Here is a 17,617-nt window from a genome sequence, read left to right as displayed (position 1 = left end):
CCCCCCTCTCCCCTCTCCTCTCCATCCCACCCCTCAACTGCTTAACAGATTCTGATTCTGCTTTTCTACGTACTATGTATACTGTTCGCTGTAAAAGAACTTGAGATTCCATGTCATCAACTGTTTCATCATTGCTCAGCAAATAAAGCAGCTGTTATCCAGAATGACACAAACAAAACTGTGAACACAGCATTAGCTAAATGGTGACAGAAAATAACAATTCTATTCAATTGCAGAGTAAAGTGGAGGAACTGGGGAATGAAAGTGTAGTGGATCTGCTTTTCCAAATACAGTGCTTTAGTCAGATGTAATAATCTATTCTGTTCAGTCGTCTTTGTGACTCAAGGTGCTCCTCTCGGTGAAACTTCCGATCCATTGGTACTATCACTTTAAATAGCTTCTTGGCTATGACCTTCTCAGCCCATGTTTGGGATAACTCAAAAATGTTTCCTAGATGGGAGCATCAGTGCTTAGGCCAACATTTAGAGCTCACTCCTTGTTCTCCTTGAGACTGCGATGGTGAATTACCATCTCGAACAGTTGCTATCCATATGCAACAGCTCACTTGCACACGAAGAGACACAAATAGTACAAAGAGTACATAACCTTTTGGCTGAGAGTTTGATGAACACACAGAGTACAGTATTCATCAGAATATGCTACATTTCATATCTGTCCTGGATATTAGCAACTTGCATTTTATATCTTTAGTTCTGTTAAAGTGTCTCTCAGTGCTTTAGTTACAGAATCAAAGACAATTGACACTGAGACAAAGAAAGTGGCATTAAGGGCCTGGAGGGTGGGGAGGGATGTTCCAGATTTTGACCCAGTAACATTGAAGGAACAGGAATTTATCTCCAAATTAGGATAGTGTCTGAATTAGATGATGTTGTCCATTTTAATCTGCTCTCCAGTAGCTAATGGCAGTTCACAGATAAGTGAACTGCTGTCATCCTTGTACCTATATCTCCAGTCACTGTGAGGCCAGATATCTGTAGGTTGAAACTTTATTGCTGGAACAGCACAGCAGGTCAGGCAGCATCCAGGGAACAGGAGAATCGACGTTTCGGGCACAGGGCCTTCTTCAGGAACCTGTAGGATATCTGTAGGAAAAAGGTTAGACATGGACTGCTGTGGTTCAAGAAGGCAGTTCACTTTCACCTTCCCCAGGGCACCCAGAGATTAGTAATAAATGATGTCCCAACCAGCAGTGTCTATGGCCCATAAATAAATTTTTGGAAAGAAAACTACCCAATTTGCCCTATTTGTGTAATTCAATATGATCAGGGCTGATCTATGACCTAACATCTTCAATTTGCCTCTGGTCCCTTATTCCTACAGACACCAATCTGTCATTATCCGATCAACTGGTTGTAGTTTAAATCTAGAATCAATTACTATTTGTGGAATACAATTTCAAACTTCTGCTATCCTTCTGTGTGGAGAATTGTTCCAAATTTTACACCTGTCTGACTCTAATTTTAGTCTGTACTCTAATCTCTCCCCTTCCTTGGGAAATAAGTTCTGAGCTTAATATTTAAATTTCAAATCTCCCTTTACCATCAAAATTCCCAAGACATAAAAATTAATCATTCTTTTCAATTCCAGCCATATTAAAAGGACCAGCTTTTCATTTTAATTTTTTTTACATCTTTCTACATGCTATGTCAGACAGGTAGTTGGTGTGATGTTCAGTGCTGCCCTCAATGTCAAGATAAAGGGGTTTAAAAAATTTTCTCAGCAGCAAAATGTTTCAAGTTCTTTTTAAAGGCTCTTTAGTATAGCGCTAATTCTAGATTAGACCTTTTTATTGTGTATTAGTTTTTTTTTCTTCAAAGGCTGTAAATATTCAGAGCATACCTGAACGCAGGTTTTGAAAACTGGATACCGTGGTTTGGACAATATAGAATTATTGTCCAAATATTGAAAAATTGCATTGATGTTGGAACGGGAAATAAAGCTACAGACTGGATAAAATAACTCCAGTACAAATAGATATGGTTTTGTGTGCATGCACGGATTTGTGCAGCCATCTAGTTACCTGTCGATGAAGTATACAGTTCACAATCAATTTCAAGTGTTACATCATTCTATTTCCCTTACAAATATTTAGGAAATATTTCTTTCAAATAAATTTGGGCTGAAATTTACTAAGTAACAACACCACAGCAGCGCCAGGCAATGATCATTTCCAACAAGTGGAAGTCTAACCCTTGCCATTTTAATATCATCCCCATCACTGAATCCCCATTATCAACATCTTGGAGGTTACCATTGGCCAGAAACTCAACTAGATTCGGCATATATGGTAGGCGCAAGACCAGGTCAGAGGCTGGGGACAAAAACAGAATTTGCTGTAAAAGCTCAGCAGGTCTGGCAGCATATGTGGAGAGAAATCAAAATGAACGTTTCAGGTCAGGTGATCCTTACGTTCTGAGGTTCAAGAAGACACCTCAAAGGGGCAACTAGGGACGGGCAATATATGCCAGTGGCGCCCACGAGTGAATAAACAAACTCAAATGTTAGAATTTTCATGAAGTGTTTATGATTTAATTACTCATCTTGGAAAGGCGTTTGTGCGATGTTAATTATAGACTTCCAGCTTCAGTGTGTGACATTGCTGTCGGGGCTTTTGTCGTCACTGCATTTTCAAAAGCAAACCCGTCGTAAGCTGGTTCTCAGGCGGCTGCAGTTGTTTTCAAATGTAAAATCTCTTGAACCTCATCTCCATTGAAGTATTTTGATGCGAGCTATCCGGCTGTCACGTCCTGCTTTGTTAATGTCGTTTAAATCTCTGCTCTGCCTTCAGTCTGACGCACACAGTCATTCCGAGAGCAATTTCTGTGTAAGTCCCTCCCACTCTCTTCATCCCGGGTTTGTCGGTTAAAGCATCTCCCGGTCACCGCGACTCACAGCTGCACCAAGACACCCCTTAAGCTCCAACAGATTTTTTTAAACTAACTATTTTCAAATAGTTAGAATTGACTTTATAAAGACCATTTTGTACAGTAAAACATTACAAGACTGACACATTTTACAGCTAAATAGCAACGTTATTATTAAATGTTTGCTTTATTCTCCGTGTATTTTTAATGTAAGTATAATAATTTTGGTAATCACTTTTTGCTGGTTTAATTGATAGCCTTATCACTTTCTGATTAACCTGCTCATTGTGAAGAATTGCACTGGCGCCGCTGGCCGGTACAGGCGCGTTTAGGAGTTTCGTTTCTGATTCCGGTTGCTGATTGTTTTTGGAATGTTGAGATAAATACTTTTCTGTAGATATCAAACCTGGTTCTGAACGTGGTGGAGATGTGTGTTCCTGTTGGGTTTGGAAAGATTGTTCAGGGGGAAAATGTTGGGTGACAGGTTCTCACGTGGTGATAGAAGCTTACAGAATGGAGTAAGTGGTAAATAAGGTGAGCTCTGAGTGGGAGTCTAGGTAGATTTCCGACTGATCTATGAGATCCCCGCATCAAGGGTAAGTCTCCCTCATTGGGAATTTGTTTTTCTTTTGGTCAATTGGAAATAGCAAAGACGACATTGCTTTGTGTGTGAGATCTAGGTTCTGTACTTTGGTGATCAATTACAAACTTCTGCCTCGAATTGGGGGAAAAATTATCACCTTTTTGCTCAGATTCCTTTATTTTTAAAAATTGACTGTTGCAAAATGTGACTAGAAAATTAAAACAAAACTTTGTTCGTGCACGAACAATCAGTGCAATTATTTATTGCGTTCCTATGAAATGACCCAAGGAAGGTTGCGTTGTCCCTACCTCTGAGGCAGGAGGTCTGGATTCAAGTCCCACCTGCTGCAGAGGTTTGTAATAACATCTCTGAACAGGTTGGTTAGAAAATGTGAGATGAAGGAGGGTGAGAGCTGTTTATAGGAACCGGTTTGAATAACTGGAGCACTGGCAGCTCGGTCTAATTCAAACGTTAGTCTTTTTACAAAGTGAAGCTTCCAAAGCAGCGAATCCCTCCCAACTGCTGCTGCTTCACCATGTAATGCTGTACAGTGCAGTCATATCTGGAGCTAACGTGTACCTTTTTCATCCCCTGCCCCCACCCCATTGCAGCTTCTCTTTGGGCATCATGAAACCGTTTCCAGCTGCATCCTTGGTCCTTCTCTTGGTGATTAGTTCCGGCTCCTCTCAGAACACCAGCAACCCGGTTCCACACCGAGGCTGTGGGTTACAGCTCCTGCCTCACTACGTGAACCTGTGCAGCCTGGATGTAATCTGGGGTATCGTTGTGGAGGCAGTGGCCGGCGCTGGAGTGCTTACTGCATTCCTACTGATGCTGATTCTGTTGGTGAAGCTGCCGTTCATTAAAGACAAGGAGAAGAAGAGTCCGCTGGGAATCCAGTTCCTGTTCCTTATTGGCACACTCGGCCTGTTTGGACTATCGTTTGCATTTATTATCCCGGAGGATGGGAGAACGTGTCCCACCAGGAGGTTTTTGTGGGGAGTTCTGTTCGCCCTGTGCTTTTCCTGTCTCTTGGCTCAGGCCTGGAGGCTGCGCCAGTTGGTTTCCCATGGCCAAGGGCCATCAGGTTGGCTGTTGGCTGGGATCGCGGTCTGCCTGATGTTGGTGCAGGTGATCATTGCAGTGGAATGGCTGATCCTGACTATTGTCCGGGACCGTCAGGCTGCCTGTCAATATCAGCAGATGGACTTTGTCATGGCATCGATTTACGTGATGTTCCTGATGGCTGTCACTCTGTTACTCTCCTCCTTTAGCTTGTGTGGAAAGTACAAGAAATGGAAAAAGAATGGAGCCTGTGTGCTGGTCACCATCAGCTTGTCCATCCTGATCTGGGTAGCGTGGATTGTCATGTATCTGTACGGCAACAAGGAACTGAAGAAGCAGCCCCTGTGGGATGACCCGTCCCTCTCCATCGCGCTGGTTTCTAATGGCTGGGTATTTCTCCTGTTTCACGCTATCCCCGAGCTCCATTGCTCCATTGTCCCAAGCAAACAAGCCCCTCCTGACTACTTTGATGCCGTTCAGCCAAGAATCCGGGAGACTAACTTCGAAGAAGAATTGCAACTTCCACGCAGTTACATGGAAAATAAAGCCTTCTCTTTGGATGAGTCTGGGGCAGGTAAAAAAAAAACTTCTGCTTTGGTACTTTTCCCAAAGTTTTCATTCTTGATGAACATTAACCTTTTGTTTGTTGTTGTCTTCTATTTTTTTCCTCCAAAAATAAACATATCTAACCCATATCCTCGTAATGGGAGGACACTATTCTTACCCAGGAATTAACTCATTCCATTTTACTGCAAGCTGTACTGAGGGAGGATGTATCAGAGGACTGGTGCAGCGAGGCAGTATGGGTAGAACTGGAACGGGAAGGGGGAAATCACAATGCTGCCACCGGGAGATAGAAGTGATGATATGTAGACAGATTTTGGAAAGATGTAAAAGCAGCAGAGTTGTTTTGGTGGGTGACTTTAACTTCCCCCTATAATTGACTGGGACTCACTGTACTAGGAACTTTGTGGCAGAATTTGTACAGGCCATTCAGGAGAGTTTCTTAACACAGTATGTAAAACATTAACCCCTCCCCTGGTTGGATACTGGATCTGGTTTTTGGGAATGTGCCCAGCCAGGTGAGTGAGGTGTCAGTGGGGGAGCATTTTGGGAGTAGTGACCATAATACAGTGAGTTTTAAGATACTCATGGATAGGGATAACAGGAGTCCATGGGTGAAGGTGTTTAACTGGGGGAAGGCACACTATAACAATATTAGGCAGGAACTGGAGAATGTTGATTGGAGGCAGCTGTTTGAGGGACATCTGGGAGTATTTCAAATGGCAGTTGATACGAGTTCAGGAGTGGCACATTCCTGAGAGAATGAAGGATAGGTGTGGTAAGTTACGTGAACCTTGGGTATCCAGGGATGTTAGGACTTTGGTCAAAAATAAGGAAACATACATAAGGTCTAGGAGGATGGGAACTGATGAAGCCCTTGAAGTATATAAGGAAAGTAGGAAGGAGCTTAAACAAGGAATTAGAAGGATTAAAAGGAGTCATCAGAGTCAATAACTAACAGGATGAAGGAGAATCCCAAGGCTTTTTAATAATATATAAAAAGCAAGAGGGTAGTCAGGGAAAGAATTGGCCCACACAAGGACAAAGGAGGGAATCTGTGTGGAGCCAGAAGATGTAGATAAAGTCCTAAATGAATACTTTGTGTTGGCATTCACCAAAGAGAAGGAATTGGTGAAGGATGACCTCAGGGAAAGGAGGGTTGAATCTCTAAACCAAGTTGCTATTAAAAAAGGAAGAGGTGTTGTGTGTCTTTCAAAATATTAAAGTAGATATGTCCCTGGACCTTGATGGGATCTACCCCAGAAAATCGAGGGAGATGAGAACAAATTGTGGGAGCATTGACCGACATCTTTGTATCCTCTTTTGCCACAGATGGGGTCCCAGAGGACTGGAAAATAGCCAATGTTGTCCCATTATTACTGTTACCATTCTTAAATAATCCAGAAAAGTACAGACCTGCGAACCTCTCATTGGTGGTAGGGAAATTATTGGAATAGATTCTCAGGGACAAGATCTATACACATTCAGAAGCAAATAGACTTATTAGCGATAGACAGTGCGGGGGGAGGTAGAGTTTTTTTTGAGGAGGTGACGGAGATGATTGAGGGAAAAGTGGTTGATGTTGCCTACATTAACTTCAGTAAAGCCTTTGACAAGGTTCCTCATGGCAGACTAGTACAAAAAGTGAAGTCACATGGTATCAGGGGTGAAATGGCAAGATGGATACAGAGCTGGCTTAGTCATAGACAGAGGGTAGTGGTGGAATAACGTTTTTTGAAATGGAGGGTTGTGATGAGTGGTGTTCCACAGGGATCAGTGCTGGGACCTCTGCTGTTCGTAGTCTATATAAATGATTTGGAGGAAAACATAGTTGGTCTAATTAGTAAGTTTGTGGATGATACAAAGATTGATGGATTTGTGGATATTGAGGATTGTCAGAGAATACGGCAGGATACAGATCACGTGGATGCTTGGGCAGAAAAATGGCAGGTAGTTTATTCTAGACAAATGTGAGGTGATTCATTTTGGAAGGTCAAGTACAGGTGGAAATTATACAGTGAATGGCAGAACCCTTAGGAGTATTTATATGCAGAGGGATCTGGGTGTGCAGGTCCACAGATCACTGAAGGTGGCAGCACAGGTAGATAAAATGGTTTTTAAAAAAAAAGGCCTATGGCATGCTAGGCTTCATGGCAAGTGGCATTGAGTATAAGGATAGACAAGTTATGCTGCAGCTTATAGAACTTTAGTTAGGCCACACTTGGAATATTAGCTACGTTCTGGTCACCACACTACCAGAAGGATGTGGATGCTTTGGAGAGAGTAGAGAAAAGGTTTACCAGGATGTTGCCTGGTATGGGGGATTTTAATGATGGAGAAAAGTTAGTCAGACCACTGTCAAGATGTTGGAGTGAGGACAGGGAGAAGTGGGCAGGAAAGTTTTGAGAGATTTGCAAGGCAGGTTTTTCACACAAAGGGTGATGTGTGACTGGAACATGCTGCTAGAGGAGGTGGTGGAGGCAGATACAATAGCAGCATTCAAGAAACACCTGGACGAATACATGAATAGGAAGGGAATAGAAGGATACAGATTCTGTAAGGGAAGACCGTTTTAGTATGAAAATATAAAATGTGGGCCAAAGGTTCTGTTCCTGAGCTGAATTTGTTTTTTGTTCTTTGATATTGCTAAATGTTTCTAAAAAATGATAGCCACTAGAAGGGCTGCACAGACACATTTACCTGAAAATGTTTACTGTATTGTGTAGTTCAGATATTATAAGCCATGATATTTGGTTTCTATTGATTTACTCGAATTACATTTTCACCATGTCATACATTGAAGTAGTGGAATAAAGTATTAGATTTTGAGGTTGAGTTGTATTGTTTTGGTTTTATACCACTATGCAAATTTTTCTTTTATTTTATCCCATGACAGCTTTTAAATCAGGATTTCGCAATGGCAGTCTGGGTCATAGACCCAATATTCAACTTCGCAGTAATGTCTATCAACCCACTGAAATGGCAGTTGTTCTTAATGGTGGAAACGTAAGTTTTTCTTTTAAAAAAATCCATTATTGACCCATGAATCTAACTCCTGTTAGTAAATCTACATTTTAATTTTATCTGAAAGTGGAAAACTTGTACTAATTTATAAGTTGATCTTAAAATATCAACAAATCATGTTTGAAACTAAACAGCTTGGAATTATGAAAACATCTTCTCCATTGCTGGATAATTATATTGTCAAGTATTAACTTAAAATTACAATGTATTTCATCGAAAACATTTCAGCCTTCACACTCAGATGGAGTTAAAATAAGCAACTACTTTACATGCTCACTATTTATATATAAAGTTGCTGACCTTAACAGTGCCATCTTCCCCAGCTGCCAATAGAGGCTGAATCAGCATGGGTAGAATCTCAGCTTTTTGTTCCAATTTTGAGATCAGCTTCCCATCTCTTATCTATTTTTTTCTCTCTCAAAGAAAGTTGACTTTAATTTTGTGTACTTTTATTTTAACTTTCTGAAGCACAGAACATGTGTCTGATTTCTAAAACTTGTGGGTGCCTTACTCAATTGAGCTGAGCATCCCCACTAAAAAAAAATGTTTTCATAGGTTACCCTTTTTTTAAAAGTTATTTTAATTAAATCTTCGCATTTTTAGGCAGTATTAAGAAGTTTGTTTGTTTCTCTGAACTGACTTGCAAGTGGGAGGTAGACTGTACAGGACACACAGGATTTTATACATTCCTCACACACCGAGCACCAAACTCTGGCTAAAAGTTCAATAGGAATGTTGAGGACAAGGTTTGGTGTGCCCAATATCCCAAATGGCTGCCACACACCAATTTATGCTGGGTTCAATGGATTTTTGCGTTAAGGCAAGACTTCTCCTTTTATCTGGAGGAGATTGGATTGGCTAACAGCTTTGTAGTGCCAGAATTACTACAGGGACTACAGGCAATTTCCAAAGCTGAGGGACCCAACAAATCATGATGCCCAGAACTGGGAGTCTGATGAAGTGGGAGAATTGACTGAGCTGCCAGGTTCAAGAGGTTGGGAGGGCATGGATGCTCTTGTTGAATGGGGGTGCCTTTTAAAATTAATCTCAGGATGTGATCTTGGTCAGCTGGGGAAGTGGGCCGATAAATGGCAAATGGAGTTTTAATATAGATAGGTGTGAGGTGTTGCATTTTGGAAAGTGAAATCATAGGTGAATCATAGGGTCTTAAGGAGTGTAGTGGAACAGAGGGACCTTGGAGTTCAAGTGCATGGTTTTCTGAAAATGGAGTCACAAGTAGACAGGGCAAGGAAGAAAGCTTTTGGCATACTGGCTTTCATCAGTCAGGGCACTGAGTATAGAAGTTGGGAAGTTACATTGCAGTTGTACAGGATGTTGGTGAGCCTCACTTGGAGTGTTATGTTCAGTTTTGCTCATCCTTTTAGTAGAAAGGAGGTTATTAAACTGGAAAGGGTGCAGAAAAAATTTACAAGCATGTTGTCAGGACTCGAGGGTCTGAGTTCAGGGAGAGGTTGGACAAGTTAGGACTTTCTTCTTCAGTATGTGGGAGATGGGTTGGGGGAGGGGGTCTTTATAGGAGTGTATAAAATCATGAGAGGCATGGATAGGGTGAATGCACTCAGTTGTTTTCCCAGGGTTGGAGAATTGAGGACTAGAAGAAACCAGTTTAAGGTTAGAGGGGAAAGAATAAAAGGGAACCTGAGGGGCAATTATTTTACACAGAGGGTGGTACACATACAGAAGGAGCTGCCAGCGGAAGTGGTTGAGGCAGGTACATTAACAACATTTAAAAGGCATTTAGACAAATACATGGATAGGAAGGGTTTAGAAGGATATGGGCCAAGTGCAGTGAAATGGAGTTAGTGATGGACATTTTGGTCGGCATGGACCAGTTTGGGCCAAAGGGCCTGTCTCCGTGCTGTAGGACTCTGTGGGTGTTACTGACTCAGCAGCATTTCTTGTTCATTTCTAACTATCCATGAGGATTTTGGTGAGCCACTGCAGTCCACATTTTGTAGGTTGACCTGCAATGCCCTTAGGGAGGGAGTTTCAGGATTTTTGACCCAGCGACATTGATGGATTGGTGATATATCTCCAAGCTAGAATGTTGAATGGCTTAGAAGTGAACTTATGGATCATGACGTTGCTATGTATATGCAGCCCTTCCTTCTAGATGGAAGTGGCTGTGGGTTTGGAAAGTGCTGTCATACAAGCCTTGATGAAGTTCTACAGTATATCTTGTAGATTGTGCAGCAGGAATAGTGTGCACTTTGATGTGGAGAGTGAATGTTTGAGACTATGGATGAGTTGGAAATTAAGCAAGTGCTCTTGGAGCTGTATCCATCCAGGCAAGTGAAGAATAATCCATTAAACTTTGATTTGTGCATGTAGATGCTTTGGGGAGCCAGGTGAGTTACTTGCTGCATAATTTTCAGCCTTTAACCTGCTCTCATAGTCACAGTATTTAAATTGCTGGTCCAGTTCAGTTTTTTTTCAGTGACAGTGTGGGATTCAGCAAAGGACATGTTATTGAATGTCAAGCAGACATGGTTGGATTGTCTTGTTAGAGACAATCATAACCCACAACTTGTGTGGCACAAATGTTACTTGCCACTTGTCAGCCCAAGCCTGGATATTGTCCAGATTTTGTTGCAATTGAACATGGACTGCTTCAGTATCTGAGGAGTTGCAAATGGTGCCAAACATTGTACAATCATCAGCAAATACCTCCTTCCCCCCCCCCCCCCCCCCCCCCCCCCCGAAGTCTGACCTTGTGACTGAGGGAAGGTCATTCAAGCAGCTGAAGATGGTTGGGCTCAGGATAGTATCCTGGAGAATTCCTGCAGCGATGCTCCAGAGCTGAGGTACCAGGTATGACTGCAGTAAGTGGAGATTATCCCATGATTCCTATTGGTTCCAGTTTTGCAAGGGCTCCTTGATGCCACGCTCAGTCAACTGCTGTCTTGATGTCAAGGGCTTTCACTTGCCTACCATGTTATCAAAATTTAAAGTACGCTTCTGCATGTAATTATTTGCTTTCAACATATCCAGTAAGTTTAGCTCTTGCCTACTGTGGAAAATATATCAACTTCATGACATTTTAATGCAGTAACTGGTGACAACAAAATGTAACTGTCAAAAAGCTAAAAGGGGAATGGCACAAATTAGAGGGCCAGTACAGACATGATGGACCAAATAGCCTTCTCCTATGCTGTAATAATTAAGCATAAAAATAAATTTTAACTTTTAAATTTCAGCTTTTGAGCTATTTACTTTAAGGCTGAGGGAGACTGATTACAAATCAATAAGGGAATTGCAGCATTATAGAGAAAAGGCAGGAAAATGGAGTTGAGGATTATCAGATCAGCCATGATCTGATTGAATGGCACAGCAGACCCAATGGGCTGAATGGCCTACTTCTCCTGTGTTCTGTTATTAAGGTATTGCACATTGTAGGTGAAAGTGAGGACTGCAGATGCTGGAGATCAGAATCGAATGTGTGGTGCTGGAAAAGCAGGTCAAGCAGCATCAAAATCGACGTATTGGACTAAAGCCCTTAATCAGGAATGAGTCCATGTTGATTTTTCCGCTCCTCAGATGCTGCCTGACCTGCTATGCTTTTCCAGGACCACACTCTCAACTCTATTGCACATTGTAACCTATTTGACTAAGGTGTTTTAACTTCTAGCCAGTAACTATAAGTTTTCACTACTTTTTCAGGTACCATCAGCTCCTCCAAGCTATGCAGGAAGACACCTTTGGTGAAAGCTAAACAATTTTTAAGTTATGAGCAAACTCCATCAATTCAAATGGTGAAGACGGTGGTAGCAACACGAGTAGGAGCAGATGGAAGCCCAATCAATTGGGAATTTATTCTAATGTGATCTTTTATAGGACGTACAGCAAAGCTTATATCTTTACATGAAATCAGCCTCCAAATGAAGAGGAGAACCTTTGCAGCTCAGAGTATTTTTGTGTTGATGTGTATATATAGGGATTATATTACATTAATAAACTGGCTGTGTGTAACTTTCAATATTGCTTCATTTCTGCAAAACCAGTATCTACTAGATATTATATTGAAACACCCTGCAGGAGATGGGGATGATCTTTCTATCTTTTGTGATTTTATTGCAGCACTAGTAATGTATGTCATTAATCAGACCCGTTAATTGAAACTGAGCAGTAATTTTAATATAGTTATTCAGCTATTTCCTAATATCCTATAGAAAAGCTGTAATGTAAATTGTGGCAATTGACCGTTCTTTCAAGTGTAGTTTATTCTAAACCTTCAGCAATGTTTTCCTTTGGCAATAGAGATTCAGTCTGGTGGGTGTGTACTTTATACAGGAAGAGAGAGAGAGAGATGGAAGTTTTGATCATTAGTGTTTTTAATGTGCTTTGTATGCAATAAGTTTTTTTTTGTTAATGCCATACTTATAGTTAAAATAGTGGAACAGAAGATTAGTCAAATACAGACTTTTAAAGCTTGTATATACCTCATCCTTAATTATCCACTTTTTAAATAATAGCTTCAATTTTGAAACGTCAACTAGCCAAACTTCTTGTAGCTACAGGAAGAAATTTCCATTTGGCTCATCAAAATATAAAGCCACTTCATTGACTTTTTTCAAAACATAGGATACACTAAGGACAAAATTACAGACATTGGCAGAAAACAAGATTTTTATTAAAAAAAATTGCTCTTTCACAAACTGCAAAGCCAAATATCTCGGTTCACAGCCTGTCTTTGGCACAACAGAATTTACAACCAAACTACTGCTCAAACAATTGACAAGTCAATTGAACGTTGTGCTTTTTGTAACAGGACTGTGAAAGTTTTGCACATAGTTTTTACAAACTAATGAAGACAATCAATTTGTGCATATACCTGTCTGTTCACATGTGCGGGAGTGCATAAGTATAATTATAGATATGTCACATGTTGATAATATAAAGCATGTGCAAAAGTTTTATTTTCAAGATGCTACTAAAATAAATGAGATTATATTTACTTAGTGTCAAATGTCTTTGCTTTTGAAATGCAGAACAACATTCAATACAGTCAAATACAAATTGGAGAACAAAAAACAATTTGCATGCAATTAATCACAAGCTTCTCTGATGCTCAGCATTATTTCATACTGGGTAGGTGAAGGTACTTTAACAGGCACTTCCTCAGAAGAGTGGGGAATAGACTCTTCATGGTCTTCCATTTTCTGTCCAACTATATAAAAAGTAAAACAATTCATCAGTCAAACTATGAAATATGAATTTTTAACAATGGTTTATAGAATCATTACTAACCAGTTAATAATATTTAATGTCTGCACTGAACATCTTTCATTGAGAACAGGAATAAAGCAAGGAAATGTTCACTTTAGCTGTAAGCTTCAAATCCTGAAACTGGCCGTTACTGCACCTTTTTTGATTTCTGAACTACTTTTGGACCCCAAGGATAGTGAAGCAGACTTCAATATTGAAGTCCATCTCTTTCTTTGGAAAAGGCTACAGCAATGTTTTTGAACAAACTGAAACATCACTCAACTATGCAAGGTGTAGGGCAGGCCTCTGTAAATGGTGAGAAAGAAGGGATGCGTTCTACCATGAGAGCTAGCTTTCAGCCTGAAAGCATTGTTTGAGCTGAAATCACTACATTGATGGTAATGTACTTTTTTAATGTTGAAAGCTCAAAAAAATGGACTTTGTATCTGTTTAGGCTTCATTGCTCAGACCTTTTTGAGGATAGAAATTGGGAAGTCATCTTGAGGTTGTACAGGTAATTGGTGACTGCGAGTGTAGCGCTGGAAAAGCACAGCAGGTCAGGCAGCATCCTAGGAGCAGGACAATCGACGTTTTGGGCAAATGCTCTTCGTCAGGTCATTGGTGAGATCTCTTCTGGAGTACTGTGTCCATTTCTGGTTGCCCTGTTATAGAAAGGATATTACTAAACTGGAGGGTCTGTTTCTGTGCTGTACATCGCTATGACTCTATAAGTGGTGGTGTAGGTACAGTTACAACTTTTAAAAGACATTTAGATAAGTAAGTAATGAATAAGAAATGTTTGGAGGGGTGTGGGCCAAGTGTAGGCAGGTGGGATTAGTTTAGCTGGGATTAAGGATGGCATAAACTGGTTAGACCGAAGGGTTTTTTTCCTTGCTGTATGACCCTATGAGAAGGTAATTTTTGGAAGCACATAACTATTTTTAAACTTGGGGGTGAAGATATGAATAATGCCATTTATTAGCCAAAATATTTAGTTAAATATTTGAATATGCCAGATCCAGTTGTATAGGTTTTACTTTAAATTTATGGGTTGTGGGTATCACTAGCTTGACCACAATTATTGCTAATGGTAGTGAGCTGCTGCAGTCCTTGGAGTGTGGGGACCCGCACACACGCACATCACCTAATTGAGACCTGGTGACAGGGGAGTTGGGCCATTTGCTTTATTGTGGGGAAAACACTTTTTTTGTTCATTCTTTTTGAATGTCTATATTGGTGGAATATGGCTGATAAGCAGACTCAGCTGGTCCTCCCTTCCCTGCATTGCAAAGGATATTGCCTGAGATCACTCTCGGCAGGAACAAATAAAATGTCTTATGAGTGAACCCAAAGTCCTGTTAGGACTTTCAGCCACCACTGAGAGATTGATTGATTGATTGATTCATCTGAATGATACAGACCTTTGGGTCTGTCATTGTCTTAACTGCCCCCAGGATGCCTGGCTCTTCTCACTTCACTCCTCCGTATTCCTGACCTCACCCTGTTCTTCCCCAGATCCCTCATGCCCGAACCCAGTCCAAAACACTTCCGTCGTCACTGACATACTATTGCCAGCCTTGAGTTTCCATGCCAGAATCCATTCTCCTGAACCTGCCATTATGTGGTAGACTTCAACCAGGAAAACCACTGACTTTGTACACAGTCACTCAAAGCCAATTGGCTTTGGCTTGATATTCAAGTCCTTAGCTCCCTGAAAGTGGCCATGCATGTAGATCAGATGGTAAAGAAGGCATACGGCATGGTTGGCTTTATTGGTCAAGGCAGTGAGTGCAACATTCAGGATGTTATATTGTAGCTTTATAAGACTTTGGTTAGGCCGCGCTTAGAGTACCATGTTCAATTTTGTCACCTCATTTACAAGAAGGATGTGAAGGCTTTGGAGAGGGTGCAGAAGAGGTTTACCAGGATGCTGCTCAGATTAGAGGGCATGAGCTTTAAGGAGAGGTTAGAAAAGCTAGGGTTGTTTTCTCTCGAATGGTAGAGGCTGAGGGGACACTCAATAGAAGTTTAGAAAAATTATGAGATGCATAGATAGGGTTAACAGTCAGAATCTTTTTCCCAGAGCTGAAATATCTGATACTGGGGCATACATTAAAAGTGAGAGGGGGAAAGTTCAAAGATGTGAGGGGCAAGTTTTTTTACATAGAGTGGTAGGTTTCTGGAACACACTGCCAGGGGTGGTGGTGAAGGCAGATATGATAGGGATGTTTAAGGGAGTTTTGGAAAAGCACATGAATGTGTAAGAAGTGGAGCGATACAGACCAAGGGCAGGCAGAAGAGATCAGTATAATTTGGTGTCATGTTCAGCATACCATTATGGGCTGAAGGGCCCATTCCTGTGCCATACTGTTCTATGTTCTATGATGTTGTACACAACCCTTGAAAGATTGCATACACTCTCTCACACACTCTCTGGGACTATGGTGACTTTTACATAAATGAGATCATTTGACTGGATTAAGCGTTACTCGGGGAACATCGTATCATGAGGTTTTGGTTGTTTCTATCAGTTACTTTTATGAAGGTTTATCTTTTTAAAACCAGGTCAGAGATCATTCTGGAATAGTCACCTAATCCTGTATTGTGTTAGTGTTGGTGACTGTAAACTCCTGTGGTGTTAATAGAAATAATGTTTTGACGATATTTTGTGAAAGAGATAGTAAACAATGTAAGGCCAGTAGCTTTGATTTCAGTTCAGAAGAATCTTGCATGAGTAAGTTTTTCAATTCATTTCAAATGAAATTGGCTGAGGTACAGGAAACAGTAATGGTTAATGGATGTTTCTCAGACTGGAGGGAAGTTTGTCATGGAGTTTCCTGGGGTCACTGTTCAGATCCTTGTTTTTCCTGAAAAATAGTTAAGATCTAGACCGAGTGAACAAATGAAAGCATTATGAATTGTGAGGACTATAGTGTAGAAGTGTTACACTCCTTTCATGGAAAGTATATATTTCCTTTGGATTCAGGACAGGAATACATTATCTCAGCAAAAGGGTTAAGCTGGTGCAGTTTCAAAACCAGCAGAGTGTTATTAGAACTGAGAAAGTTTCAGCTCTCATATTCGTGAAAAAAGTTCATGTTGGCAGGTTTGGAAAAGCTCACTGAAAAAGGCTGTATCTGTAGTTAGATTGTTGGCAGCAGTTTATTAAACAGTATTGCAGGTGGATAATCCATGTCCCCTACTTTAATGTCAGTCCAGCTCTTCCAATCTGCAATGGATTACACTTGCTAAGGACCAGCATAGATATTCATATCATGCCCTGACTCTACAGGAACATTCTGCACACACACACAATGGTCATTGTGTGGCACTTGTGTGATTGCTAATTCTCAGTTGTTAGCCCAAGCCTGGAGATTGTCCAGGTCTTGCAGCTTTAGGACATGGTCTGCTTTAGTTTCTGAAAAGTCATGAATGATGCTGAACATTGTGCAATCATCAACAAACATCTCCACTTCTGACCTTATAATGGAGGGAAGGTCATTGAAGCAGTTCAAGATGATGGGGCCAGGGATAATGGTTTGAGGAATTCCTGCCGAGAGCAAAAATATGAGAAACTCATCATTGAACATATTCAATGATCCTTCTCTCTGGCAGAGAGAATTGCAAAGACTAAAGACCGTTTGCGAGAATAAAGTCTTCCTCATCTTCAAAGGGGGAGCTGTTTACTTTGAAACTATGCCCTAGTTCTACATTTGTCGACATTGGGAAGCAGTTGCTCAGAATCTACCCTGCACCCCACCCCATCGTCAGAATTTCATGTTTCAATCAGATCAACTCTTGTTCTGCAAAGCTCCCATGTGTACAGGGGCCCAACCTGTTCAACCTTTATTCATCAACCTGCTTTATCCCAGGAATAAGCCTAATGAATCTTCTCTGAACTGCTTCAAATGCAAGTATATTCAACCTTTAAAACCGAAACTGTAAACAAATTCAGATACAGCCTCACCAACCTCTAGCAAGACATTTGCTCCATCCCTAACATTCTTATAACTTCCTAATTATTATTGTACCAGTGGTATCATTACAAAGATATTTAATAGACACTATACTTTTAAGTCAGCTAGTTGATATAACTATTGACACTCTAATATAAATGTTCTCCATTTTTTTCTCTGTACATTCATTTAGTTAGTTGGTCAGCAGCACAAGTTAGTCAGCCAGTCGTCCATATATAGTATGGAATTTCAACATCAGTAAGCAAAGAACCCTGATTATATGGAAGGCTGATATGTCATCTTAAAGCATATTG

General features: G+C 40.8%; 2 protein-coding genes across 10 annotated transcripts in view; one reads left to right on the top strand and one right to left on the bottom strand.

Moving 5' to 3' along the window:
• The window catches only part of gprc5ba (G protein-coupled receptor, class C, group 5, member Ba), a 17,312-nt gene extending 5,194 nt beyond the window's left edge, over nt 1–12,118 (top strand). For 2 of the 5 annotated variants that reach the window (XM_043712173.1, XM_043712171.1), the window contains exons 2-4: nt 4,080–5,107; nt 7,994–8,103; nt 11,803–12,118. In XM_043712173.1, coding sequence (XP_043568108.1) covers nt 4,080–5,107; nt 7,994–8,103; nt 11,803–11,847 — 1,183 coding nt within the window. In that variant the 3' untranslated portion in view covers nt 11,848–12,118. The other 3 variants (XM_043712176.1, XM_043712174.1, XM_043712172.1) reach the window with 3 other exon arrangements.
• A 1,058-nt stretch (nt 12,119–13,176) lies between these two features.
• The window catches only part of iqck (IQ motif containing K), a 100,219-nt gene continuing 95,778 nt past the window's right edge, over nt 13,177–17,617 (bottom strand). For all 5 annotated transcript variants that reach the window (XM_043712177.1, XM_043712178.1, XM_043712179.1 and 2 more), the window contains one exon: nt 13,177–13,309. In XM_043712177.1, coding sequence (XP_043568112.1) covers nt 13,188–13,309 — 122 coding nt within the window. In that variant the 3' untranslated portion in view covers nt 13,177–13,187. The remainder of the gene's footprint in view (nt 13,310–17,617) is intronic.

The sequence above is a fragment of the Chiloscyllium plagiosum genome, chromosome 21 (assembly GCF_004010195.1).
Source record: "Chiloscyllium plagiosum isolate BGI_BamShark_2017 chromosome 21, ASM401019v2, whole genome shotgun sequence".
Lineage (NCBI taxonomy): Eukaryota > Metazoa > Chordata > Chondrichthyes > Orectolobiformes > Hemiscylliidae > Chiloscyllium > Chiloscyllium plagiosum.
The sequence above is the reverse complement of the archived record's forward strand: the minus strand, read 5'-3'. Positions and strand labels throughout refer to the sequence as shown.